The sequence below is a fragment of the Salmo salar genome, chromosome 21 (genome assembly GCF_965601325.2).
Source record: "Salmo salar chromosome 21, fSalSal1, whole genome shotgun sequence".
NCBI lineage: Eukaryota > Metazoa > Chordata > Actinopteri > Salmoniformes > Salmonidae > Salmo > Salmo salar.
Window position 1 is genome coordinate 11,686,448 of NC_138311.1, and position 22,284 is coordinate 11,708,731.

The 22,284-nt window shown below is 42.2% G+C and overlaps 1 protein-coding gene across 1 annotated transcript; it reads left to right on the forward strand.

Moving 5' to 3' along the window:
* The first annotated feature begins 4,712 nt into the window (after window positions 1–4,712).
* On the forward strand, window positions 4,713–12,139 carry LOC106581869 (gap junction gamma-1 protein). The gene is made up of 3 exons (XM_014164302.3): window positions 4,713–5,032; window positions 8,517–9,696; window positions 9,886–12,139. Exons 2-3 carry the CDS (start codon window positions 8,553–8,555, stop codon window positions 9,897–9,899), a joined length of 1,158 nt encoding a protein of 385 aa, XP_014019777.1. The 5' UTR covers window positions 4,713–5,032; window positions 8,517–8,552; the 3' UTR covers window positions 9,900–12,139.
* The last annotated feature ends 10,145 nt before the right edge of the window (window positions 12,140–22,284 follow it).

Below are 22,284 nucleotides of genomic sequence, written 5' to 3' on the forward strand. Positions count from 1 at the left end.
GCACACTTTAAAGAAATTCCAGCTTAGAAGCTCAAGTTTAGGGGGAAAATAATCATCTTTAGCTCCCGCCACTTTAACCAACCTGATCCCCCTCACCTCCTACCATCTGTTCCGGGGTAGAGCCGCCTGTTTCCATGGCAACCCAGTACCCCTCTTTCCTATATGGGTTGTGGGTTCTTTTGTGTGCCCCACCATGCACTATTCCGAGTGTAACCCCACAATGATTGGTGTGTGTGTGTGCTTGCATGCCTGCGTGCACACGGTGATGATGCAAAGGAGCCTGGACTGAAATAGGAGAAACATCAACCCCCCCCCAGCTGACTACCACCAACACCCCCATCCCCCCTCACAAAGCCCGCCTAGGCGCCCACCCATCCCCCAAAGGTGTCCGCATGCTTCCCAGCTGAAACAGTTTGTGCATATATTATGATGACATTTTGGGATGTTTTTGTTCGTTTTGGACTTCGGTGTGGGTTTTTCCGGCTCTTCAGGCACACCAAAAAATATCTGAAGGCAAGCCGAAGTTCGGAGTCGAAGTCTACGCCCCTTTGTCGGTGATTGGTCAACAGTAGGGACATTCAACGAGAGACGACACGTTTTCATGCACATTTTTCTTTGAAAAATGAAATGTAAAATTGCATGACTAAGATCTCTTTAGCAAAAACGTCAAAATAAATTACTATTTTGAGGCTACGGTGTCTCAAAATGGACAAACAGTACTATTGCCGCTTTTTCTAATTTTTCAAGCGAAGGTCTTTTAAAAGAATATGTGAGCACACTTGTTCTGTTCGGCTAGCCAAGTTTGGCTAGGCGCCAGCTGAACTGAAGCATGCTGATGTCTTAAACCCTCAAAAGCCCACCAGGCCAACCTGTGTGTCCCGACCCCTATGACCCAATACACTGAGCTGAGGTGCTACTAGGTGGGAATCGGTTGCCTTGTCTCCCCAGTAGTGGGGTGTGCATGACTGCAGGACAGTGTCCCCATTTGCATCCTATTGCGTTCTAAAATTTGTTTCACCTTAAAAAGAGCCCACCAAACAAACTACACTATCCACCAAACAACCTACACTATCCACCAAACAAATTACACTATCCACCAAACAAACTACTCTATCCACCAAACAAACTACACTATACACCAAACAAATTACACTATCCACCAAACAAACTACACTATCCACCAAACAAACTACACTATCCACCAAACAAACTACACTGTCCACCAAACAAACTACACTATCCACCAAACAAACTACACTATCCACCAAACAAACTACACTATTTACTCTATAATCATAAAAAGAGAAAATGCCTCAGATGTCAACAAAAAGGAGATTACTGTACAGCATACAAAAAGTTCAATAAATTTCTCTCCAAAATTACAATTTCAGTGCAAGATGGCCATTTGCATTTCTACGGCACCGCCTTTAGCCACTGTTCCTCCCAACAGTCAATGCAATTATTGTTTTACATATGTAAATTTGCCACTTATAAGTGACCTTAGGGCTTGAGGCTTTACACAGCAGTGTGCGACTGTTTTATGAATGAATTTAGCCTTAAATCAGTTGTAAACTGAGCTCCAAGGTACTACATTAGGCTACAACGGCCCACAAACACAGATGGGAAGCATTAGGCTTGCTGGCACCTGGCTTCACTTCCTCAAACTGTGAATGAAGTAGTAAAAATGCAGAGAAAATTTACTGCTGAACTTAATTACTGTATGCTCAGTAATGGAATTGCCAAAAACTAACAGGTGCAACTAATAATCACACCGCCTTCGGTATGCACCAGAATTCCATGAATGGGATTTCCAAGTGGGATTGAGCGTGTTTATGATACAAGTGTTTTGCATTTGGCTGAGGCATTGGGGCGGCTATGAATGTATGAATGTATGTCACAACACAAACAATATGTTTATTGAAAGCAATCCGTCTGACTGAACCACAGATAGACATTTTATTGTTTCATAGCCCATCCAGTTATAAACATCATCAACCATCATTACAACATCAAGTACCATATAAAACAACACAGCAAATAGACATTATCAAAAACACATGGACAGCAGAGTTGCAAGCACCAGTCAGGGGTATATTCCGTGTAGTAACGGCGAAAGGCACCACAAAGCTTTGAATCATAGATTGATCTTGCAACGTGAACAAACAGTCTGTCTTGTGCCTCTGATATGTAACCCATACCTTCAGAATGAAGTTATACAAGGTAAACAGAAAAAGAGTGTTAATAAAAAGTGTTAAGATGCTATTCTTATAATTATTCAAACTGAACCCAACCCGCAAAATGTTTGTTTTGGACCGCAAACGTGAACCAAAACCACCTCCCAAACAGGACACAGTAGCGTCACGTGTATGTCCATTATCTCTGGATCTGTAAGTGTAAAGAGTCTTGCAAACACTAAAACGACAATTGATCCAACATTGATACAACATCTTACAAACGTCATGGTCTATTGTGAGCCAGTGTGATGGTATGGAGAACACCTCAAGAATGTGAGGGGAACATCACAACCAGTGGGGGAGTGAGATAAGGCTCTAATAATTCAACTGCCTCAAAGCACATCAGCATGACTAAGGGCTTGGACAGAGAAAGGCTATAGAGTTGCTGAGGGCAGCGTAGTGCAATTCCACATCCACAGATTTGTTGCCCAGTGACTAAAACAGGCACAGCCATCTTTTCTTGGGGAAGAGGGTGGGGATGGATTTTGAGTTAATGCTGTTGGCACATACTGTATGTAGGTGTGAGTTTTTCCTCTGTCGACCAGAATACTTCAAGTGTATAGCTAGTCAATTCTGTGACAATTCGTATTTCAAATGTTTAAGGACAACCAGGGGTGGAATTGGTGGGGAATATCAGTTTGCAATGTAGTTGAATAACCAATGATTTTAAAGTGGTGAGTTCCCAGGGTGATTTTACCCTTCTTTGTTGTGATATCCTTTTTTTTTACCGTGCTCCAAAGTATGGTTTATACCCCTGGGTTTCATTTCTAATTTTCTCTGCCACTCACTCCCCCATTCCTTCTTCCTCTGCCTATTACACTGACAAAAGAGCTGTCTATAACTCCTTAATGGGTAAACTCACGGCAGAACGAAAATATTCAGGCAAACGCCCGTTTTGACCTTTCTCAAAAGCAGGGAGTATGTGGCATTGAGGAAGACAAACATCACGAGGGGATGATTCAACCACTAGCCTACACAGGTCATACACAGTGGCACAAATGGAATAAGCAACTGTTGGACAAAGCACCTTTACCTAGAGTTTGGTCATGTTACGCCAACAGTTGTAACACGATGGACGTTCCATTCCGGAGAAATGTGATCAGAGTAAACATTGTTTTATTTAACCTTTATTTAACTAGGCAAGTCTGTTATGAACACATTTTTACTTACAATGTCCGCTTACACCTGCCAAACCAGAACGACGCTGAGCCAATTGTGAGCCGCCCAATGGGAAAGAGCAAGCTGCACTCCAGAGCACAAAGCAAATCTTAACAGCACACTATTGTCAAGCAACTTGAATAACCACTACGTTTTGGGTTCCTGCTGTTTAGAGTTTCTGCCTCTGTGGTGAAAAGGAAGCTTGTAAGTCTAGTCAATGAGGGGACCCCACATTGAAATCCATGAATGAAAGCACGCTTGTGAAATCTCCCCAAGAAGAGGGAAGGGGAGCACATTCCATCTCTGACCTGTTTGCAGTGAAAAGCAGTATGATGGGCTTTGAGTGGCAAACTGCCTTGGCCAGACAATACAACTCGGTCATTTACAATCATGAAGTCTTTTCGCAAGCAATTTATTGAACACAATACATCTGCTTACTTGCCAATTGCATAGCGATGTTGCTTGAATTTCTGTGAATACAGGAAGAACAATGACCATGATCATTGACTGACTGGCTGGCAACCAAATGGTAGGCTACCCTCTGAGATGGCTGAAATAATTGAACAGTGAAACATACAGAATGTACTCAATCTAGTGGAATTATGTCTAGTTGATGACATCGTTGTGTGGATGAAAAGACCACACATCTCTATCCCACAGAAGACTGGAGTGCCTTTGATGTACTTCCTGCGTGTGCCAACTGATGACAATGGAGGGTAAAAATGTACTGTATATGGAAGCTAGTCTGGGAGGAATGATTCCCACCCCCATCTTGCCAAAGAAAGTGTCGAGAAGGAGGAAAGGTTTCAAATAATAACTACTTGGGGGGGGGGGGGGGGGGGGGGGCGGCTATGTGCCACATAACAGCTGGGGGCACATCCCACAACAATGAGGATTGTAGCATCATTTTCAAATTCCCACATCACCAGCATGCAGGTAAAACTCAGCAGACTGTAAATCATAATTATCATAGACATACTGCGACAGTTGCCTAGTTGTGCTAACTGAAATTTTACAGTAGTAAGTAAATTGCAATTTTCTTGAATCTCTATTATAGGGGTGCATACATACATTTCATTATGACAGAGATGTGCGTACAAATTCTACATTGTGGTTGTTATAGTTATTGATGTTCTTGTTAATATCGCAAACAGTTTATTGTGAGAACAAATGAACATTGCATTACGCCCAGCCATAGTCTGTCTATGAACTCAAGAGAGAGAGAGGGACATCATTTTTTTGAGAAATTGTACTGCCGTCGTCATTTGCAATGTAAACGGCTAAATCTGTTTTGGTGGCTGACTGTCGGGAGCACACAACTGTGTGTATCGCATTGTATGAAAAACAAATAGTCAGGTTCTGAGGATGAAGAGTGTCGACGTAGATCCTTGTCTCGGATTTCATGAGAAGGTCCTGAAGAGGGGGGTGGGGTGCATTCGCGCGTAGGGGAGGAGAAAATTGCGATTTAGGGATGTTCTTTGTCTGTCTCCCCCAGTATTTTTCGAATGCGGGTAATAAAGTGAAGCTTTTTTTTTTCTATAGTGGAGAGGAAAGTGACCAGACATTTGAGGAACATTTTTTAAGGCATAGCCTATAGGCAAAATTCAAGGAATTTAGAAACGGAGTAAGTAGGATTCAAGGTAAGATTAATAACAAATACGTCAACCAACAAAACTGAGCATTAGTTTGTGTTTAGGATATGTTTTGTGTTTCTGAGTGTTGTGCGCTAACGTTAGCTCGGCTGCTTGAAGCAATTGTTTTTCACCTAACTACTGCTTTTCAATATTTTGATGTAAGTAGCTATCCTCTCTGTCTAGTTTAGATAGCCAATCAGTCAACTGTTTGGTAAGTGTTACTAGGGAGAAATAGGTAGCTAAATATGTAGTTAGCTAATTGATATCTTGATATATGCTAGCTTGTTCCTTCGTTGTGCGAGGGGATGAAGGTGATGGAAGCTATCGAACGCAACACGAGGGCACAGTAGAAACGTAGATTTCTAATTAACCCATTTTCTACGGCCGTGTGTAATAGCTTTTCTCTGCCTGGAAACTCTGCGTATTCGTGTACAAGGGGTAGAATGGTTACCTGTTTTTATTTTATTTTAAAAAAGGCAAAATAGCATAAATGTACTTTTAGAGCCACTGAGGCCAGTTCTTCGGCGTGAGCAGCCTACTGCTTGCCCTCCCCACCACCCTGTACATTCAGGCTAGACCGCTCTGACGTTGGAACGTGCTTGGAATTTGTACGTTTTCTATGAGATATTAAAGAGGCAATCTGCAGTTGAAACAACAACAAAGCCCCTACTTTTTAATGTAAATAGCTTCTGGATGGGGCTGGAGAGATGGACTCACTCACAAATTCATAGACGGGGCCACCCATGAAATCAAAATGATAGTTTGAACTAGGTTTTGAGGCTAACAATGTTTGTTTTCAATTAAATTGTCTGTAAACAATAAATCATTCATTTATAAAGCCCTTCTTACATCAGCTGATGTCACAAAGTGCTGTACAGAAACCCAGCCTAAAACCCCAAACAGCAAGCAATGCAGTTGTAGAAGCACGGTGGCTAGGAAAAACTCCCTAGAAAGGCCAGAACCTAGGAAGAAACCTAGAGAGGAACCAGGCTATGGAAGGGTGGCCAGTCCTCTTCTGGCTGTGCCAGGTGGAGATTATAACAGAACATGGCCAAGATGTTCATAGATGACCAGCAGGGTCAAATAATAATAGTCAGTGGTTGTCGAGGGTGCAACAGGTCAGCACCTCCAGGAGTAAATGTCAGTTGGCAATTCATAGCCGATCATTCAGAGTATCTCTACCGCTCCTGCTGTCTCGAGATTAGAGGTCGACCGATTAATCGGAATGGCCGATTTAATTAGGGCCGATTTCAACTTTCCATAACAATCGGAAATCGGTATTTTTGGATGCCGATTTGGCCGGTTTTTTTTTTGTTTTTTTTTTCACCTTTATTTAACTAGGCAAGTCAGTTAAGAACACATTCTTATTTTCAATGACGGCCTAGGAACGGGGGGGGGGAAAATTTGGCCGATTTAATCGGCATCAGCTTTGTTTTGGTCCTCCAATAATCGGTATCGGCATTGAAAGATCATAATCGGTCGACCTCTACTCGAGATTGTTGAAAACAGCAGGTCTGGGACAGGTAGCACGTCCGGTGAACAGGTCAGAGTTTCATAGCCGCAGGCAGAACAGTTGAAACTGGAGCAGCAGCACGGCCAGGTGGACTGGGGACAGCAAGGAGTCATCAGGCCAGGTAGTCCTGAGGCATGGTCCTAGGGCTCAGGTCCTCAGAGAGAGAGAGAGAAAGGAATTAGAGAGAGCATACTTAAATTCACACAGGACACCAGATAAGACAGGAGAAATACTCCAGATATGACAGACTGACCCTAGCCCCCCGACACATAAACTACTGCAGCATAAATACTGGAGACTGAGACAGGAGGAGTCAGGAGACACTGTGGCCCCGTCTGACGATACCACCGGACAGGGCCAAACGGGCAGGATATAACCCCACCCACTTTGCCAAAGCACAGTCCCCACTCCACTAGAGGGATATCTTCAAACACCAACTTATGTTTCCGAATGACATCACCAAGAGGTAAAATATATAGTGAAAACAATAGTGGTCCTAAAATGGAGTCTTGAGGAACACCAACATTTACAGTTGATTTGTCAGAGGACAAACCACCCACTGAGACAAACTGATATCTTTCCGACAGATAAGATCTAATCCAGGCCAGAACTTGATTAAAAAGGGCCAGCAATGTCGTAAACAAGGTTATATTTTGTTTTCTGATGGGGTAGGACAGTTGAACTAAGCTCTTGAGGCATTTGAGTTTCATATTTTTCATTAATTTAAAAGTACAAACATGGATTTAGCAATGAGACTGCCTCTTTTTAAGGTTAGTTACCTTTCATCCAGGCTTTTGGGTGTGTTTGAAAATCCCCTATCTAAGGCAGTTTATGGTCAAGAATTTACAATGCTCAAATCATCAGTTTCTGAAATGTACTGTGCATAGCTCATTGATGTAGTTTGGAGTAAATATATATTTAGTGCCCATTTCATGAGATCCTTGCCCAAGCTTGTGACATCTCAAGAAGGAAAAGCTGACAGAACTGGTATTATCCATACTGAGCAAAACTCATGAGGGCTGCCTTTGTGAGACACTTACATTGATGTTAATGCCATCTGGTGGATATTAGTGATATCTTTCTGATGGCTCACCACATCTGTCTCCTAATGGTAGTACATTGCAGCTAAGGCAAGATATAGGTGCATTTGCTCATCTATCGTGCTATGTGCCTTTTAATTCCTTGAGCCATCTGGTTTTGCTAGCGTTTTTTTTTTTTTTTTTTTTTTTTTTTAATATTACCAATCAAATAGACCATATGAGTATCCATTAATTGACTGACACTTTCATAGAGGCCTGTACTGACAAACAGAAAGAGGCATACTTCACACGGACCCATTTTATACTTTTATTAGTAGCCTCTGCGTATATCACATTTACACACTTCAGTTGGTTGGTGTAGTAAACGTACTGGTCCTCTGCAGGCAATAGAGGTCTTCTCTTCATATTATGTGGGCAGTTTCAATATTGTAGTATTTGTGGGCACTGAAACAGATTTGTGCTAAACTTATAGGCTATAGTATTTGCCTAAAGAGTTGAGATATTTGATGACAAGCAAGCCTCCTATATCCACTAGAATAGTCCATGAGGGAAATTTGTCAAACAGTCTGGTCTTTGTTCTACATAACTATTCTTATCCAATAGCTGGTCTGAATTTCCCAGGAATAATTGGCAATGAAGTTGGAATCGTTTAGGGGTGTGTGTCTTTGGTGCTCACACGTGTTGCAAACTCTCGTACTGAGGAGGAATCCGTCTCGTCATTTTTTCAGCAATGAGCTGCACACTTCTGGCAGTTGAGAGGTTGTCGTTATAGAGTCGGTTTAGACACCATTCTTGAGAAATCCAAATAGTAAAATATGATTCAATAAAAATGTAAGTTGAATATTGCATAGTACTGCCTCACTCTCAGGAGCTATACAAAATGGTGTAAGCCTATATAATCTGTTTTGCTCACTTTTTCTCCACTCCCCCCATATAGAGTTGAGTGTCCCTCTCCCCCCACTCCGGAGTCACCATGAGCTGGAGTTTCCTGACGCGTCTCTTGGATGAGATCTCCAACCATTCCACTTTTGTGGGCAAGATCTGGCTCACGCTGCTCATCGTCTTCCGCATTGTGTTGACGGCTGTAGGAGGCGAATCCATCTACTACGATGAACAGAGCAAGTTTGTGTGCAATACGCACCAGCCCGGTTGCGAAAATGTGTGCTACGACGCTTTTGCGCCGCTCTCGCACATCCGTTTCTGGGTCTTCCAGGTGATCATGATCACCACCCCCACCGTCATGTACCTGGGCTTTGCCATGCACAAGATTGCCCGCATGGACGACGAGGAATACAGGCCCCGTGGTAGGACAATGCCCATGGTGAGCCTAGGGACCAACCGGAACTACGAGGAGGCGGAGGATAATGGTGAGGAGGATCCCATGATCTCGGAGGAGATTGAGGTGGAGAAGGAGAAGAAGAAAGAGGAGAAGCCCAACAAGAAGCATGACGGGCGCCGGCGCATCAAGCGCAATGGCCTCATGAAGGTGTACATCTTCCAGCTGTTGTCGCGTGCTGCTTTCGAGGTCTCCTTTCTGTTCGGCCAGTATATCCTCTACGGCCTGGAGGTGTCTCCCTCGTACGTGTGCAAACGCTCCCCCTGCCCGCACACAGTGGACTGCTTTGTGTCGCGCCCCACAGAGAAGACTATCTTCTTGCTCATCATGTACGGGGTGAGTGCCCTCTGTCTGCTCTTCACCTTGCTGGAGATCCTCCACCTGGGCTATAGCGGCATCCGGGACTGTCTCTGCCGCCCTCGTCCTCGCCCCCCAATTCCCCACCAACTGGCTAGCCAGCGTCCCACACTATGTGGCCACCGGGTCCCCACAGCTCCTCCGGGCTACACCACAGCTCTGAAGAAGGACCCCAAGGGCATGCGGTTGGACTACAACCTGGGCGACTCGGGCCGTGAGTCGTTTGGGGACGAGACTTCACAGCAGGAGCTGGAGAGGCTGAGGAGGCACCTGAAGCTGGCCCAGCAGCACCTGGACCTGGCCCACCTGAACGAGGACAACAGCAGTCCGTCGCGGAGCAGCAGCCCAGAGTCCAACGGGACGGCCGTGGAGCAGAACCGCCTCAACTTTGCCCAGGAGAAGCAGAGCAGCACCTGCGAGAAAGGTGTGTTTATCTGGGCTCTGGCATGCGTCACAAAAAGTATAACATGTTGGTTACATAATAATACTTCTGTAGTATTTTGCATGTAATTGTCATTTTACAGTGGTTCGAATCAATTAATGGATGTTGTGGATGAGGTACAATTATTGTCTACTTGAAACTGACATTACATTTTTCTCCTTTTGCCTTCAGGTTTGCGAGCCTAACTTCTTCATTTGCCCACCTGGCCCTCTAATGATATATTCTCGCATCTGGGACAGTGGGGGTATGAGGGAGCATTGTGTGGGAACAGGTATTGTGTATATGTGACTCAAGGAGGATGAATTGGTCTGCCTTTCAGTATTGAGGCCAGTGAACGCTCAACTAAAACATGCCAAACTCAACGAGCAGGCTCTTCCTACCCAGCTACACTTGACCATGTCTGAAGATCCAAAGTGACCCAACTGTTTTCAGAACATGCCTATTAGTCTCTCAGGGCAGCTGTGCTGTTTTGTTGAACTTCCTTTAGTAGTTTGTAGTTATTCCTCTTTGCTGGAGTTTAGAGTAGTCCGTTTCAAGTTGGCCTTGAACGTAAAACTGTAGTTTACATTTCAGCCATTCCAAGAGGGTAAGGGCAAGCAAAGTGTCCCCCAAAACCATGTCAAATTATTTTTTGTGTGTGTTTTGTGAGGAACAAGGAACCACAGTGAGTCAGTGTTTGAACTGGTATGGTAATAGACAGGGCTCTCTGCTGTTGAGCATAAGAAAAGGTACTAAGTGGCCAATTCAGAGGGTGTTGGTGATATTATGCAGTGAATAACTGTCTTCCATGTGCAACAGCTTACAATTAGTAAATGGTTAAAACTATGTGTCAACCACCAGTTGTAACTGTTATATTTGAGTTGTAGCACACCAACAGCAATACGTAGTTTGCAGAAATAACTTACTTTGATCATGAACCCCCCAAATCTGATGCCAAGTCTGGGAACTGGAAGCCTTTTTTGGCACCTTTGTCCAAAGGATCAAAAACCTGGGTAATGCTTGAATTCATGTACATTATCTTGTATGTTTATGTAACACATGCTTTTGATACTGTTCTTTCATTTAGTTTTATATGGTAAATGTTTGGATGATATTGACACTTGGAAGTGCAAAATGAAGCCTTTAAGGCAGTGGTATTCAAAGTTGTGGTCATGCCCAAATAGTTTTGTACACATTTTTGTATGGGACAATAAACATTTTGAGAAAGATAATTAGAAAATAAATTGTTTTCAGTAAATGTATCTATTGGTTTCTTCATTTTGATAAGAGATGAATGCGTAATGAATTGAAGGTTATTTGTTGATGTAAAGATTGGAAATCGCACCAAAAAAATCCTTCGATTCGGGGTGGGGTTGCAATACATTTTTGTGAGGGTGGGGAAATGGGGTCCTGCTAAAAATGTTTGAATACCACTGCTTTAAGGCCACTGTGACCAACTAGTAACAATTATGAAGGGGGGGGTCCAGGTCCAGTTAACAAAGCATTTCATCTGTCAAATAGCATTTTCAGAAAGCAAGCCAATTACCCCCTAACTCTGGGTTATTTTTTTATACATTGTGTGTTTCCCCTGAAATTTGGACCTGTATATTTATGGCTTTGTTACTTCTCTACACATTTCAAAATCGTATGCTCGGTTCATTGAGGCAGTGAGTCCATTTACATGCACACTAATAATTCGATGTTAAACTTATGGCAATAGCCATGTAAACACGACTCTGCTCATCTTGAATCGGCGTAATGTTGAAATCGAAGTAAGCGTACGCTGATTAAAACACCTGGTTTTCTGAAATCTGTAGAATTATTAAGATGGCTGATTCGGCATTCCAGCGGTGTGTTTGATCTGCCATGTGCCAGCACCAGTAGTGCAAGCCTCCCTCTTATCTGCAAGTGAGTTCGGAAAAACTGAAAGTATGCATCTTAGAAATAGTTCGCATACAAACTTTATATGTCCAAACTCAGAATCAAACAGGTGTCACAAAAATAACATGGTCAAATGTTTATTTTGATGATTTTCTGCATTTATTTAAGGATTATTAGGGAAATTGTCATTGCAAAGCTTTAAAACAAACTATTATACATTCATCTGGTTATGCACAAACCGTATTGTGTGCATGTTACCGTACTCTGATGCAAATCAAATTCAAAAGCCTTAAAGTGTTAAGAATGACCCCCATGCTCCAGTCTGTTTTATCTTTTAACGGTTAAAACAACCCAATGCCTTGAACATGATCGTCTATAATGCAAATGTTCATGTTATCTTTTGAAGGTTAAAATGACCCAATGCCTTGAATGTGATCTGATGCTGTCAGTGCACTCTAACAGCAGTGCCATTAAGTGTAAACTCATCTCAAAACTATTTTTTTATACTTGCTTTAGTACTTTTTTATTTCTTAAACTTTTTCAAATAAATTCATGTCTACCTTGAGTATCTGCAAATTGTATGTAATGCAATGTGTAGGCTGGTGTATATTAGGTATGTACATTTTCTGTCTACAATATAACACTGAATTGTGTCAGCAAAATATCTTGGCACTCACAGGATTTGCAGCTGGATTGATTTTGTAATTAGTGTGAGGGCCGTACTTATTTGATCACATCGATGCAAATCCTAGCTGCAGTGTTCCAAACATGTTTTGCGGCATCATAATTTGGGGATATTGACAAATGTCATCCTATGAGGGTTTGCTGGTGCTTGGTTTGAATGACATATTTAATTACATTTACCAATGATCCCTCCTAGTGTCTGCGCTTCCACTGTATTGTATTCACCTGTCAAGTACTGCCCTATAAGGGCAAATGGAGGAAACAATTACAGATTTAGCAATTGAGCCAAAACCCCAGCAATAAATCACTGTTTCAGCAAGTCCAAAGTATACCAGTTATAGACCGTTATCAATGGTAACTTTGAAGAGTTGAAGTGCGTTATCTGGCACGATTACATAAATAATGCAAGAGTTCAAGCAGGTGAATAACATTGCTATGAAAGGCTTACTGTCTGGACTGTACCGTTCTACTTCCAAGCTGAAGAACCCGATGCAGGTTCTCTCTCTGTACCTGATGTGCCTCTATGACTGCTGGTGTCAGGAGGATGAACCATTGATACCTTTGACTGCAGTCGTCTGGGGAGTAACTCACTTCAAAGTGGGAACACCTTTTGCCCACAGGTGAACCCAGCCAGTCCAGTCAGCCTGCATTGTCCTGCTATCAGACCCTCCTGGAGCAGCTAATGGAAGTAGACCTCAAACCCCTTGTAGTCTTGCACCGCTCTGTATTTCCTCTTTCAGATGTACAGATTTCTGTACTCCACTATTGCCTTAAACACATTTTGGAATACTTTTAAAATGTGGACCTTATGCTGGACAGTCCACAAGGCCATGCGGTCAGTTTTCATAACACATCAGCCCCCTCCTTTCTATGCTCTCCTCTCGGGGGGCATATGTCGATTGGAGGAAGGGCCAGTGATATTCCCATCCTTTACCAAAGTGAGGCTACCATTAAGGTATGGGTACAGTACCTTTGACATTTGGAGAATTGAATGTGTCCAAATGCCAGGTAACAAAATGTGAAACTTCGACAAAATTAGACGCTGCAAAGGGGATACTTTTCCAAGGCATTGTATTGCTGTGATGGTGATAATGTATTTCCCATTCAGGATGGGGCTCGACGGGGTTGTAGTGGAGCAGGTCGAGAGCTTCAAGTTCCTCAAGTGTCCACATCATTAAGGAATTAACATGGTCCACATACCAACACAGTCGTGAAGAAGGCACAACAATGCCTCTTCCCCTCAGGTGGATGAAAAGATTTGGCGTGGGCCCTCAGAGCCTCAAAAAGTTCTATAGCTACGCCATTGAAAGCATCTTGAATAGCTGCATCGCTGCCTGGTATGGCAACTGCTTGGCATCCGACCGCAAGTTGCTACATCACTGGGGCCCGAGCTCCCTGCCATTCAGGACCTCTATACCAAGTGGTCTCTGCTACCACACAGCAAGCGGTACTGATACACCGAGTCTGGAACCAACAGGACCCTGAACAGCTTCTACCCCCAAGCCATGAGAGTAAATAGTTAACCAGACTATCTGCCTAGACACTTTACCCCTACATATCTACCTGTTAAGGCAGGTTGCCTATTTAAGAATGCTCTGGGTGAGGTAGGAGCTCAAACAGTTAGAGGACGAGGATAGGGCAGAGAGACTTGATGTTCAGGTTTAGTGAGTATGAGCCCACATTTATTTTCTTCTTTCAAATAATTTACATTTCCAGCATTGATTTGTATGTGCTAAGAAAAACATTTACATGAGCATATTTCATATAAAGAATTCACATGATCATATTGTATATCATAAATATTACTTGTCATACACAACAATCTCATAGCCAGCAGCCAAACCATAATTATATCAAACCGATTATTTCCATGTCATAATTCTCTTCATAAAACAATAATTCCCTCTAAAGCAATTACAAAATGAATTCATTTCCAGGCATATCCAACATTACCATCAAAACATTCTACCACTATTCAAAACAGTGCATCTTCAGATGCACATTGATTGACACAAACCAGAAAGGAATATGGAAATATATGGTGGGTTACTCACGTTGGATATTGGACACATGCACATAGAGGAAATAAAATAGATAAATGCTGGAGTTCTTCCAAGGCACTGATTGTTCTTCTTCGGTGAGGTTTAACGGTGGTTGGCATCCTATATGTTGCATTACTGCCCCCAACTGAACTGTAATATATATCCATTACACTTTGTGATACAATATTGGAAGGGGGGGGGGGAATATATATTTTTAAATTACCCTACACTCATTAAAACCCATCTCCTTATTCCACTACTTTAACCCTATCTGATTCTACCACAGGCCGACAACCCGAGAAGACGGGACACTACCACTCAACACACCCTGTAACTCTTCTGAAGTCAAATCTCCTACCCCCAAGTACTTCTCTACAGCTGCCACCACAACATCTATTTTCGGTGATTTACGTTCCATTTCTGCAGTACAGTTGATAACCATTGCTATGAAAGCTAGAAGCCAACCCTACTGAAGCGTATCAGTTATTGGCCTGTCCCTCTGTGCTGGCACATATCTACTATTCACAGGGATCCTCTCAGAATCCCTCACCTATCTTCCTCTACATTCTTCACTGCCTCAGCATATGACACCTGCACTACTCTGACTCTAGTCACCTCAACCTGCCTCTCTTACACCAGGTACTTCCGATACCCAGCAGCATGTGCACTCCTACAATTGACTCATACAACTTTATCCACTGAAACTACACAATCCTCTATCCCATGCCCTCCTGCACACTTCCCACATCTAGGAATCTCCCTCCTACACACTGCTGAGACATGACCATAATTGTTGTGTTTGTGGGGAATTCACTGCGCTAACAGGATAACGGCAGGCGTCACAAACTCCAGGAATCTTCAACTTCAATTGCTCCAACTCCACACTTAATGCTACGCCAGAAATCACTCCTTTCAATGGTGCCCTGTCCCTAAGAGCAAAGCAAGAAACAGATCTTGACCCAAGTTCCCTCTGATCTGAAGAAACACAAACATCACAAGTCCACTTCGGATTACCTTCACAGACTCAACAGCACCCACTATCTTTTCCGCCCAACCTGAAACCACCCATGGATCAGCCAAAAGGCCTGGTTCCACCCTCTTCAAAAATCTCACTTCCACTGGACCAAACGTATCTTTATCATAACCATGTACATCAATGCAAGGCTCAGTCTCCTCACAACACCTTCTACCCCATTCATTTTACCTCCAGAATTCGAACTGGTGTCTGGCTCACTCTGAACGGGACACCAATCTTCCTCGACATACCTTCTCCCTTGTTATTGCTAGCTTCAACAGATTCAAACCAATCCTCTGCCTCCCTCCATCTTTTCAACCTCCTCTCCCTTTCCTGTCAATCCTCCTCCCTTAACAAATTACCTGACGCCTTCTGACAATATTTAACATTTCCAAGCCAAAATCAATTTTTCGAGAGAGAGATGCTAAGCCCTGTACTCCCTCCACTTCAAACACACATCGGGATGGATTGTTTGGCACTGAAAAAAAATAGTTCTTTTTCTGTGGGTTTTATGGCAGACTACAACCCCAAAAGGTGTATTACCGCCACCAAATGGATGGGTTTGAAAAAACAAAAAGTAAAAATAAAACCCAGAGTTTTCCCTAACTTGATCCACCAAAAAAAGGCACATTGACAAAACCACAAAACTCCCACTTATTCCTTCAAATCTCTGTATCTCCCTTATCAGGCTCTATGCCCTGAGAGGATGGTACGGCTTGGGACAATACTCCATGCAACTCCTCTGCCGAGAAGTCTTTCAGTCCCAGGAACCGTTCTGCCGCATTCACAATGATATTGAGTTTCCTCTGGACTTGCTCTCCACCTTGTCAGTGCCATTAATCACCATAGCTATAAAAGGCCACAAAGTCCACCTTCTTTCCTTTAACATATCTGGGTCCTGCTGTTGAACGGCACACACCGCAGCCTTCATTGAAGGCCTATCCACCACCATGGACTCTTCAGGAGCACCATTCGAACCCTCAACCCTTTGAACAGCCGCTGCATATGAAATGCTCTGGGCAGCCCTGACTTTGGCCACCTCATTCTCTTTCACCCTTGTTGGGCATTCCAAAGACGTGGCAACATATCATATTTTCATCACTTTTAAAAACACATGATATTTTCCACAACATCTCAGCTTCTCCCTTCTGCAAACACTTGAAACATGTCTAAAAGCTTTACAGTGATCACACTGCATTGGTCTTGGAACAAGTGCTCTGACTCTAGTTTATATATCCCAACTGCACTCGAGTAGAGAGACTAAAAAAAGAACAGACTTCACTTTTTCTTCGTTCATTATCCGACGAGCATCAATCACTCCAGGAATATTTTTAATCTCTGCCACATCGACTTCCCACGAAACAGCACATATTACCCCCTTGAAGGGTGACCTGTTCCAAAGAGAAACAACAGACACAACAAACGTATCTAATCGTGTACGACGCAACACACGCTACTTCTGATCCTCAGAAGAATAAAAAAATCTAAACAAGCCCACCTCTCGTGATCTTCACAGCCTTCACTTTACCCAGCTCTCTCTCCACCAGTTTGGATATATCAAATGGATCCTTCAAAATTGGTAATCCAATCACCTGCTCCTCATTAACAAAACATACTTCTTACTACAAGATAAGAAGGGACATTCATCACTGTACATCCATAGAACATCCATAGATCCATAGAACTTGTGGGAGGCCCTGGTGCACAACTGAGCAAGAGGACAAGTACATTAGTGTCTAGTTTGAGAAACAGACGCCTCACAAGTCCTCAACTGGCAGCTTCATTAAATAGTACCCGCAAAACACCAGTCTCAAAGTCAACAGTGAAGAGGCGACTCCGGGATGCTGGCCTTCAGCATTTGTTTTCTACTTCCATTGACCTTAATTTTATGGACTATGTTTTATGTTAGCAATTAATATATTATTTAAAGTGTTGTGAATATGTATGTGAGTATAGAAAAGGAGAAAGTTCTATTTGGGTTTCGTTTAACTTTACCTCTGAAATCTATTACTTTTATTACTATTATTGTCTGTTCGTAAAGTCTTTTTTCTACTTTACTTTTCTGTTCTGTTGGTCTGTACAGCATCACAGCATCACATATATTGACTCGACTACATCAACCAGTATAAAACTAAGCTTTCTTAATCAACCAAAAACCCCAAGAGTTACTGTATAGGTGGCTCTTTATGAAAGTTATTATTTTTTGGTGGGTTGAACTTGATATACTGTAACACTTGTTTGAGTGAGGGGGGATTATTCAATTTTTTACTCAGTGGACGTTATTTTTGCACACATGTAGCCTTGAGCACTTGGTCGATGTCTACTATAGTGGCCACTATAATCGTAGCCAATATAATAGTTTCATTCTATTTCTACTTTAAGATGTTTTTTTTTCCCACGTGCAATATTTAGATGTGTGGTCACAAGCGTTCTATTATAAAGGTTGTCATGGCTAACTGTAATATTAATGTATTGTTTATTCTGTGGACTTGAGTTTCATTTACAGTAAAGTCTAGGCAACAAATAACATTGGATTGCTTTCCTAAAAACGTTAAGCTATGAGTTAGGTTCACAAGGAACCACTTTTACACAGAGACCGATCATGTAGATCATATTCTTTGTTGTTTAATTAGTACACAGTTAATACCTGTATTTCAAGAAGGTATCCAGCCTAAAATTAACTAGAAATTAGCATTTTAAAGCGGATATACAGTACCAGTCAAAAGTTTGGACACACCTCATTCAAGGGTTTTTCTTTATTTCTACTATTTTCTACATTGAGATGAGTTGGACTGCAGAGTGAAGGAAAAGCAGCCAACAAGTACTCAGCACATGTGGCAACTCCTTCAAAACTGTTGGAAAAGCATTCCTCATTAAGCTGGTTGAGAGAATGCCAAAAGTGTGCAAAGTTGTCATCTGGGCAAAGGGTGGCTACTTTGAAGAATCTCAAATATAAATTATATTTTGATTTCTTTAACACTTTTTTGGTTACTACATGATTCCATATGTGTTATTTCATAGTTTTGACGTCTTCACTATTATTCTACAATGTAGAAAATAGTCAGAATAAAGAAAAACCCTTAAATGAGTAGGTGTGTCCATACTTTTGAATGGTCCTGTAGCATGGATTTTTTTTTGTGTGTTTTAGTGCAAAAAACGATTTGGCACCTTTTTGGGCCCTCACCAGTTTGCGTCCCTGACTGTGGGACCTTTTATAGACAGATTTGCCTTTCCAAATCAGGTCCAATCAACCAAATTTACCACAGGTGGATTCCAATCAAGTTGAAGAAACATCTCAAGGATGATCAATGGAAACAGGATGCACCTGAGCTCAATTTTGAGTCTCATAGCAAAGGGTCTGAACACTATGCAAATAAGGAATTTCAGTTTTTTTTATTTTCTATTAGTTTGCAAACATTTCTAAAAACCTGTTTTCATTTTGGCATTATGAGGTATTGTGTGTCCATTGATGAGTAAAACATGTATTTAATACATTTTTTAATAAGGCTGTAATATAACAAAATGTGGAAAAAGTGAAGGGGTCTGAATACTTTCCGAATGAACTGTATGTAAGCACATTCAGATTGACCACACGGTGGTGCTACAACAGGTACATACTTATATCTCTTGATCTGTTTGACTCAGTGTTGAAATTGAAAACCTCTGTGGTTATTGTGTTGTTTTGATGTGCTTCCCATTTGAGGTCCGGAGTGTGATTTCTAGGACGTTTGTGTGGTGTCAAAATCGGACTAATTGTTGTTACTACTTCTTTTGCTCTTTTTTTCTTACTGTCAGGTGAAACACTTTCACATCCCAGGCTACGGATGGAGAGACAGGTAAGTTTGTCATAAGGTGGCTACAGCTTGCACCACACAAAGACGGAGGCAGAAAGGAAAGGACCGAAAACAGCAAGAAAATGGCGGATAGACCCAGAGAGACATACATACGTTTACATGCACACATACATACATGTAAGGGATAAACACTGATTCTTTGCACATTATCTGGAAATAATGGACAACTTGGTACTGCTCGTGTTAATTAGTTCCAGATAATGTATAGATCGAACATTTACTCGTAAAAATCCCATGTTTTCATTGAGATTTACATTTTGATAAGTAAATTCATACTATTTCATCCTTCCACTAAACCTGGTTCTATCGGTTAGGTTGCTAGAGAAGTGGACTTTTTGTGCATTCTATTTGTTTGTTTGCTATGCAGGCTGGCAATGTTCTTATCCCTTGCTTGTTAGCTAGGGGAATTGAGTGGATTTGTGCCATTGCTGGGCCGATTTTGGCCCTAAAATGGCAGCTTTGGTTCAGTTCAGGTTGCCAGATCTGGCCTGAAGGGCTGTACCATCATTAATTTCGGACTCGGGCCGGATCCGGCTGCCAGACCTGGGCCATCAATTTTAGATCTGGCATGCCGGAATCAGGCCTGATGTGGGCCAGAGGTTTTAGCTTACTTGGTACCAAGTTTTATTTCCTCACGTGTTTCATGCTGTGGCTGTTCCACCCACACTGCCACTCAGCCAGGCAGGTACAGAACTGACTGATTAGGTGCCGCCAAATGTCAAATCGATAGCTAAAATGCTGGGCAAATGTAGATTTAACCCTGCCTTTTGTGGGTATGGAAAATTTCTGGAATATTTAATTTCAGCTCATGAAAGATGGGACCAACACTTTGGTGAACGGTGGCCAGGTATAAAACTGTTGGGTCTTATATTTATGTTCAGTATAGTTTACCCATCTTTTTTTACAACAACATCACTGTACCCAACCAAGGTGCCAAAAAATGTGTCAGACTTTGACATTGCGAGCATGGGTGAATCGGCCCTGAAGAGCCACATGAAGGGGGAAAGTCACAACGTAGCATCCTGGGCTGGCACCAGTTCTACATTATGTGACTTTTTCTCTGCAAGAACCCCCAGAGCTTTTTTGCCAATTGTCTCATTCACGGGGCGCCCGCGATATTCCACTTTATCAAGCGGCAGCAGTGCTCCTGCCGTTCTGGTGGCAGTTTTCCTTCTCCTGAACGGCGACACTAAAGCTGCCAGTCGGAAGCAAGACACTTTTTCGTAACTATTAAATAGTAGATTCCCAAATGCCCAATAAAAACAGTTATTAAACTGGAGTAATGCGAATAGGAAATGTGTGTTCACCAGTAGGCATGTCCCAAAACTCTGCTCATCACTACTCAAATTACAAAGTCCTTGAAAAGTCCTTGAATTTGACTTGCCACTGTCTGTACGAACCCTGATGCATGCTGCACAGTGCCGGTGGGTGAAAATTGGATAAGTTAAAATACCGTGAGATAATTGTTGCTATTTTTATATTAGAGATAGCTGCTGGCTGGTTATGTATTTAGAAAAACATATGAGGCTTTGGCTAGCATACAGGTCAGCTGCAACCACTGTAGCTTTGTAGCTAGCTATTGTTTCCTCCATGAAGAAAGCAAACTAGCTATCTAGCTACCAACCTAGGAAAATGAAGGCTCAATAACAATAGAATAAGTAGTGTTGATGATTTTATAGAAATATTAGAAAACATTCATTATTCAGTAGATAATCTAGCTAGTCCGGTGGTGGTCTGCACATAGTTTCGTATGCATTCCTGTGCTTTCTCAAGTCCAGCTTTACGACACTTACAATCCGGAACTACCAGAACAGCTTTGTTAACGATTTTCTGATTTGGTCTATAACAAATAGCGAACTGACTTTTATGCACGCACCCCAAAGGCATAAATCCAACCACGCTCTCACAAGGATAACACTGGGAAGGAAAATGTCGAGCTGAGGCCTACCTGAGGCATATAGTTGTACCCTTGTAAGAGCATGGGTCGGGCTAACTGACCAATAGGAACCTAGAAACAGTTAATGGTCAGGGGATGCACAAGGGTGAGGTGCACGGCTACTACATGGTTGGCTAAGGCCACAATCTATCCATCTTTCAAATGTGGAGGGAGAGAGGTGAGGATGGGTGAGGGCTAGAAGTTGCGGAGCCACAAAACAAATACAAAACCAAGACGCATACAGTATGTATGTCTGTACTGTTTATATTTAGGTGCAGGAGCTCCACAAAACGTGTAATATTGTATAAGAGGTGCAGGCACTCAAGCAGTTGAAAATGTTAGGTGCTGCCCACGTCAAGCACTGTATAGCCTACATGCACGTGATTGTGTGATTAACTCCCAGCCATACTGTAATATATCCAGTTTCTTGTCCTGGTCTTGTTACTGTTTCATTCTAAAGGGCCCTTTCTCTATGTTTATTTTAACCGGCAAAGCCATATAAACGATAACAATCTATTCATCCTTGCCAGTGGCGATTTTAGTATGTAAATCTTGCTGGGGCAAACTCCCCCAACATATTTTTTAGATGCATGCCAGCAAAGCCACTACACAACACTAAACAATACATGAATTGCACTATAACGGTGACAAGCGGTGCCCACAAACTGTTAGGGCCTACATTAAGCTGAGATCTCTTTTCAGCACTTTGGAGTGAATCCTTACCACCACTACACCTGGCTATCAGCAGAGTCTTGTCTGGCAGTGAAACAGTTCAATCAGTCTCATTTACTGCCTTTTAAAAAACATAGCTGTTATGACTGACTTGCTTAAACGAATGTGGTTTCTACTGACAATTGAGATGTACAGACTATGGCATAAGGGGACGACAAGCGAATAAGAGGCAATCCATAATTTCAATTAAGACATTAATGAGCGAGCTAGGACGGACATAGTCAATATAACTATTGGATCAGCACTTTTGAAAAGTACAGCGACATAACTCAGAACATGGGCCGTTTTTACAGTATTTTCCCTGTTCACCAAGTCAGAACCATAGGATAAATAAAGGGGGCATATAAGCTCTTACAATATTCAATGATAACATTTCTCTAAAACAGGTTATAGACTACATGTGCACCACCAAATCAGAACAGTAGACTAAATTATGAGGGGAAAGGG

What these genes read in the sequence shown, in the direction of transcription:
- LOC106581869 (XM_014164302.3), top strand. Translation starts at nt 8,553, where the DNA reads ATGAGCTGGAGTTTCCTGACGCGTCTCTTGGATGAGATCTCCAACCAT.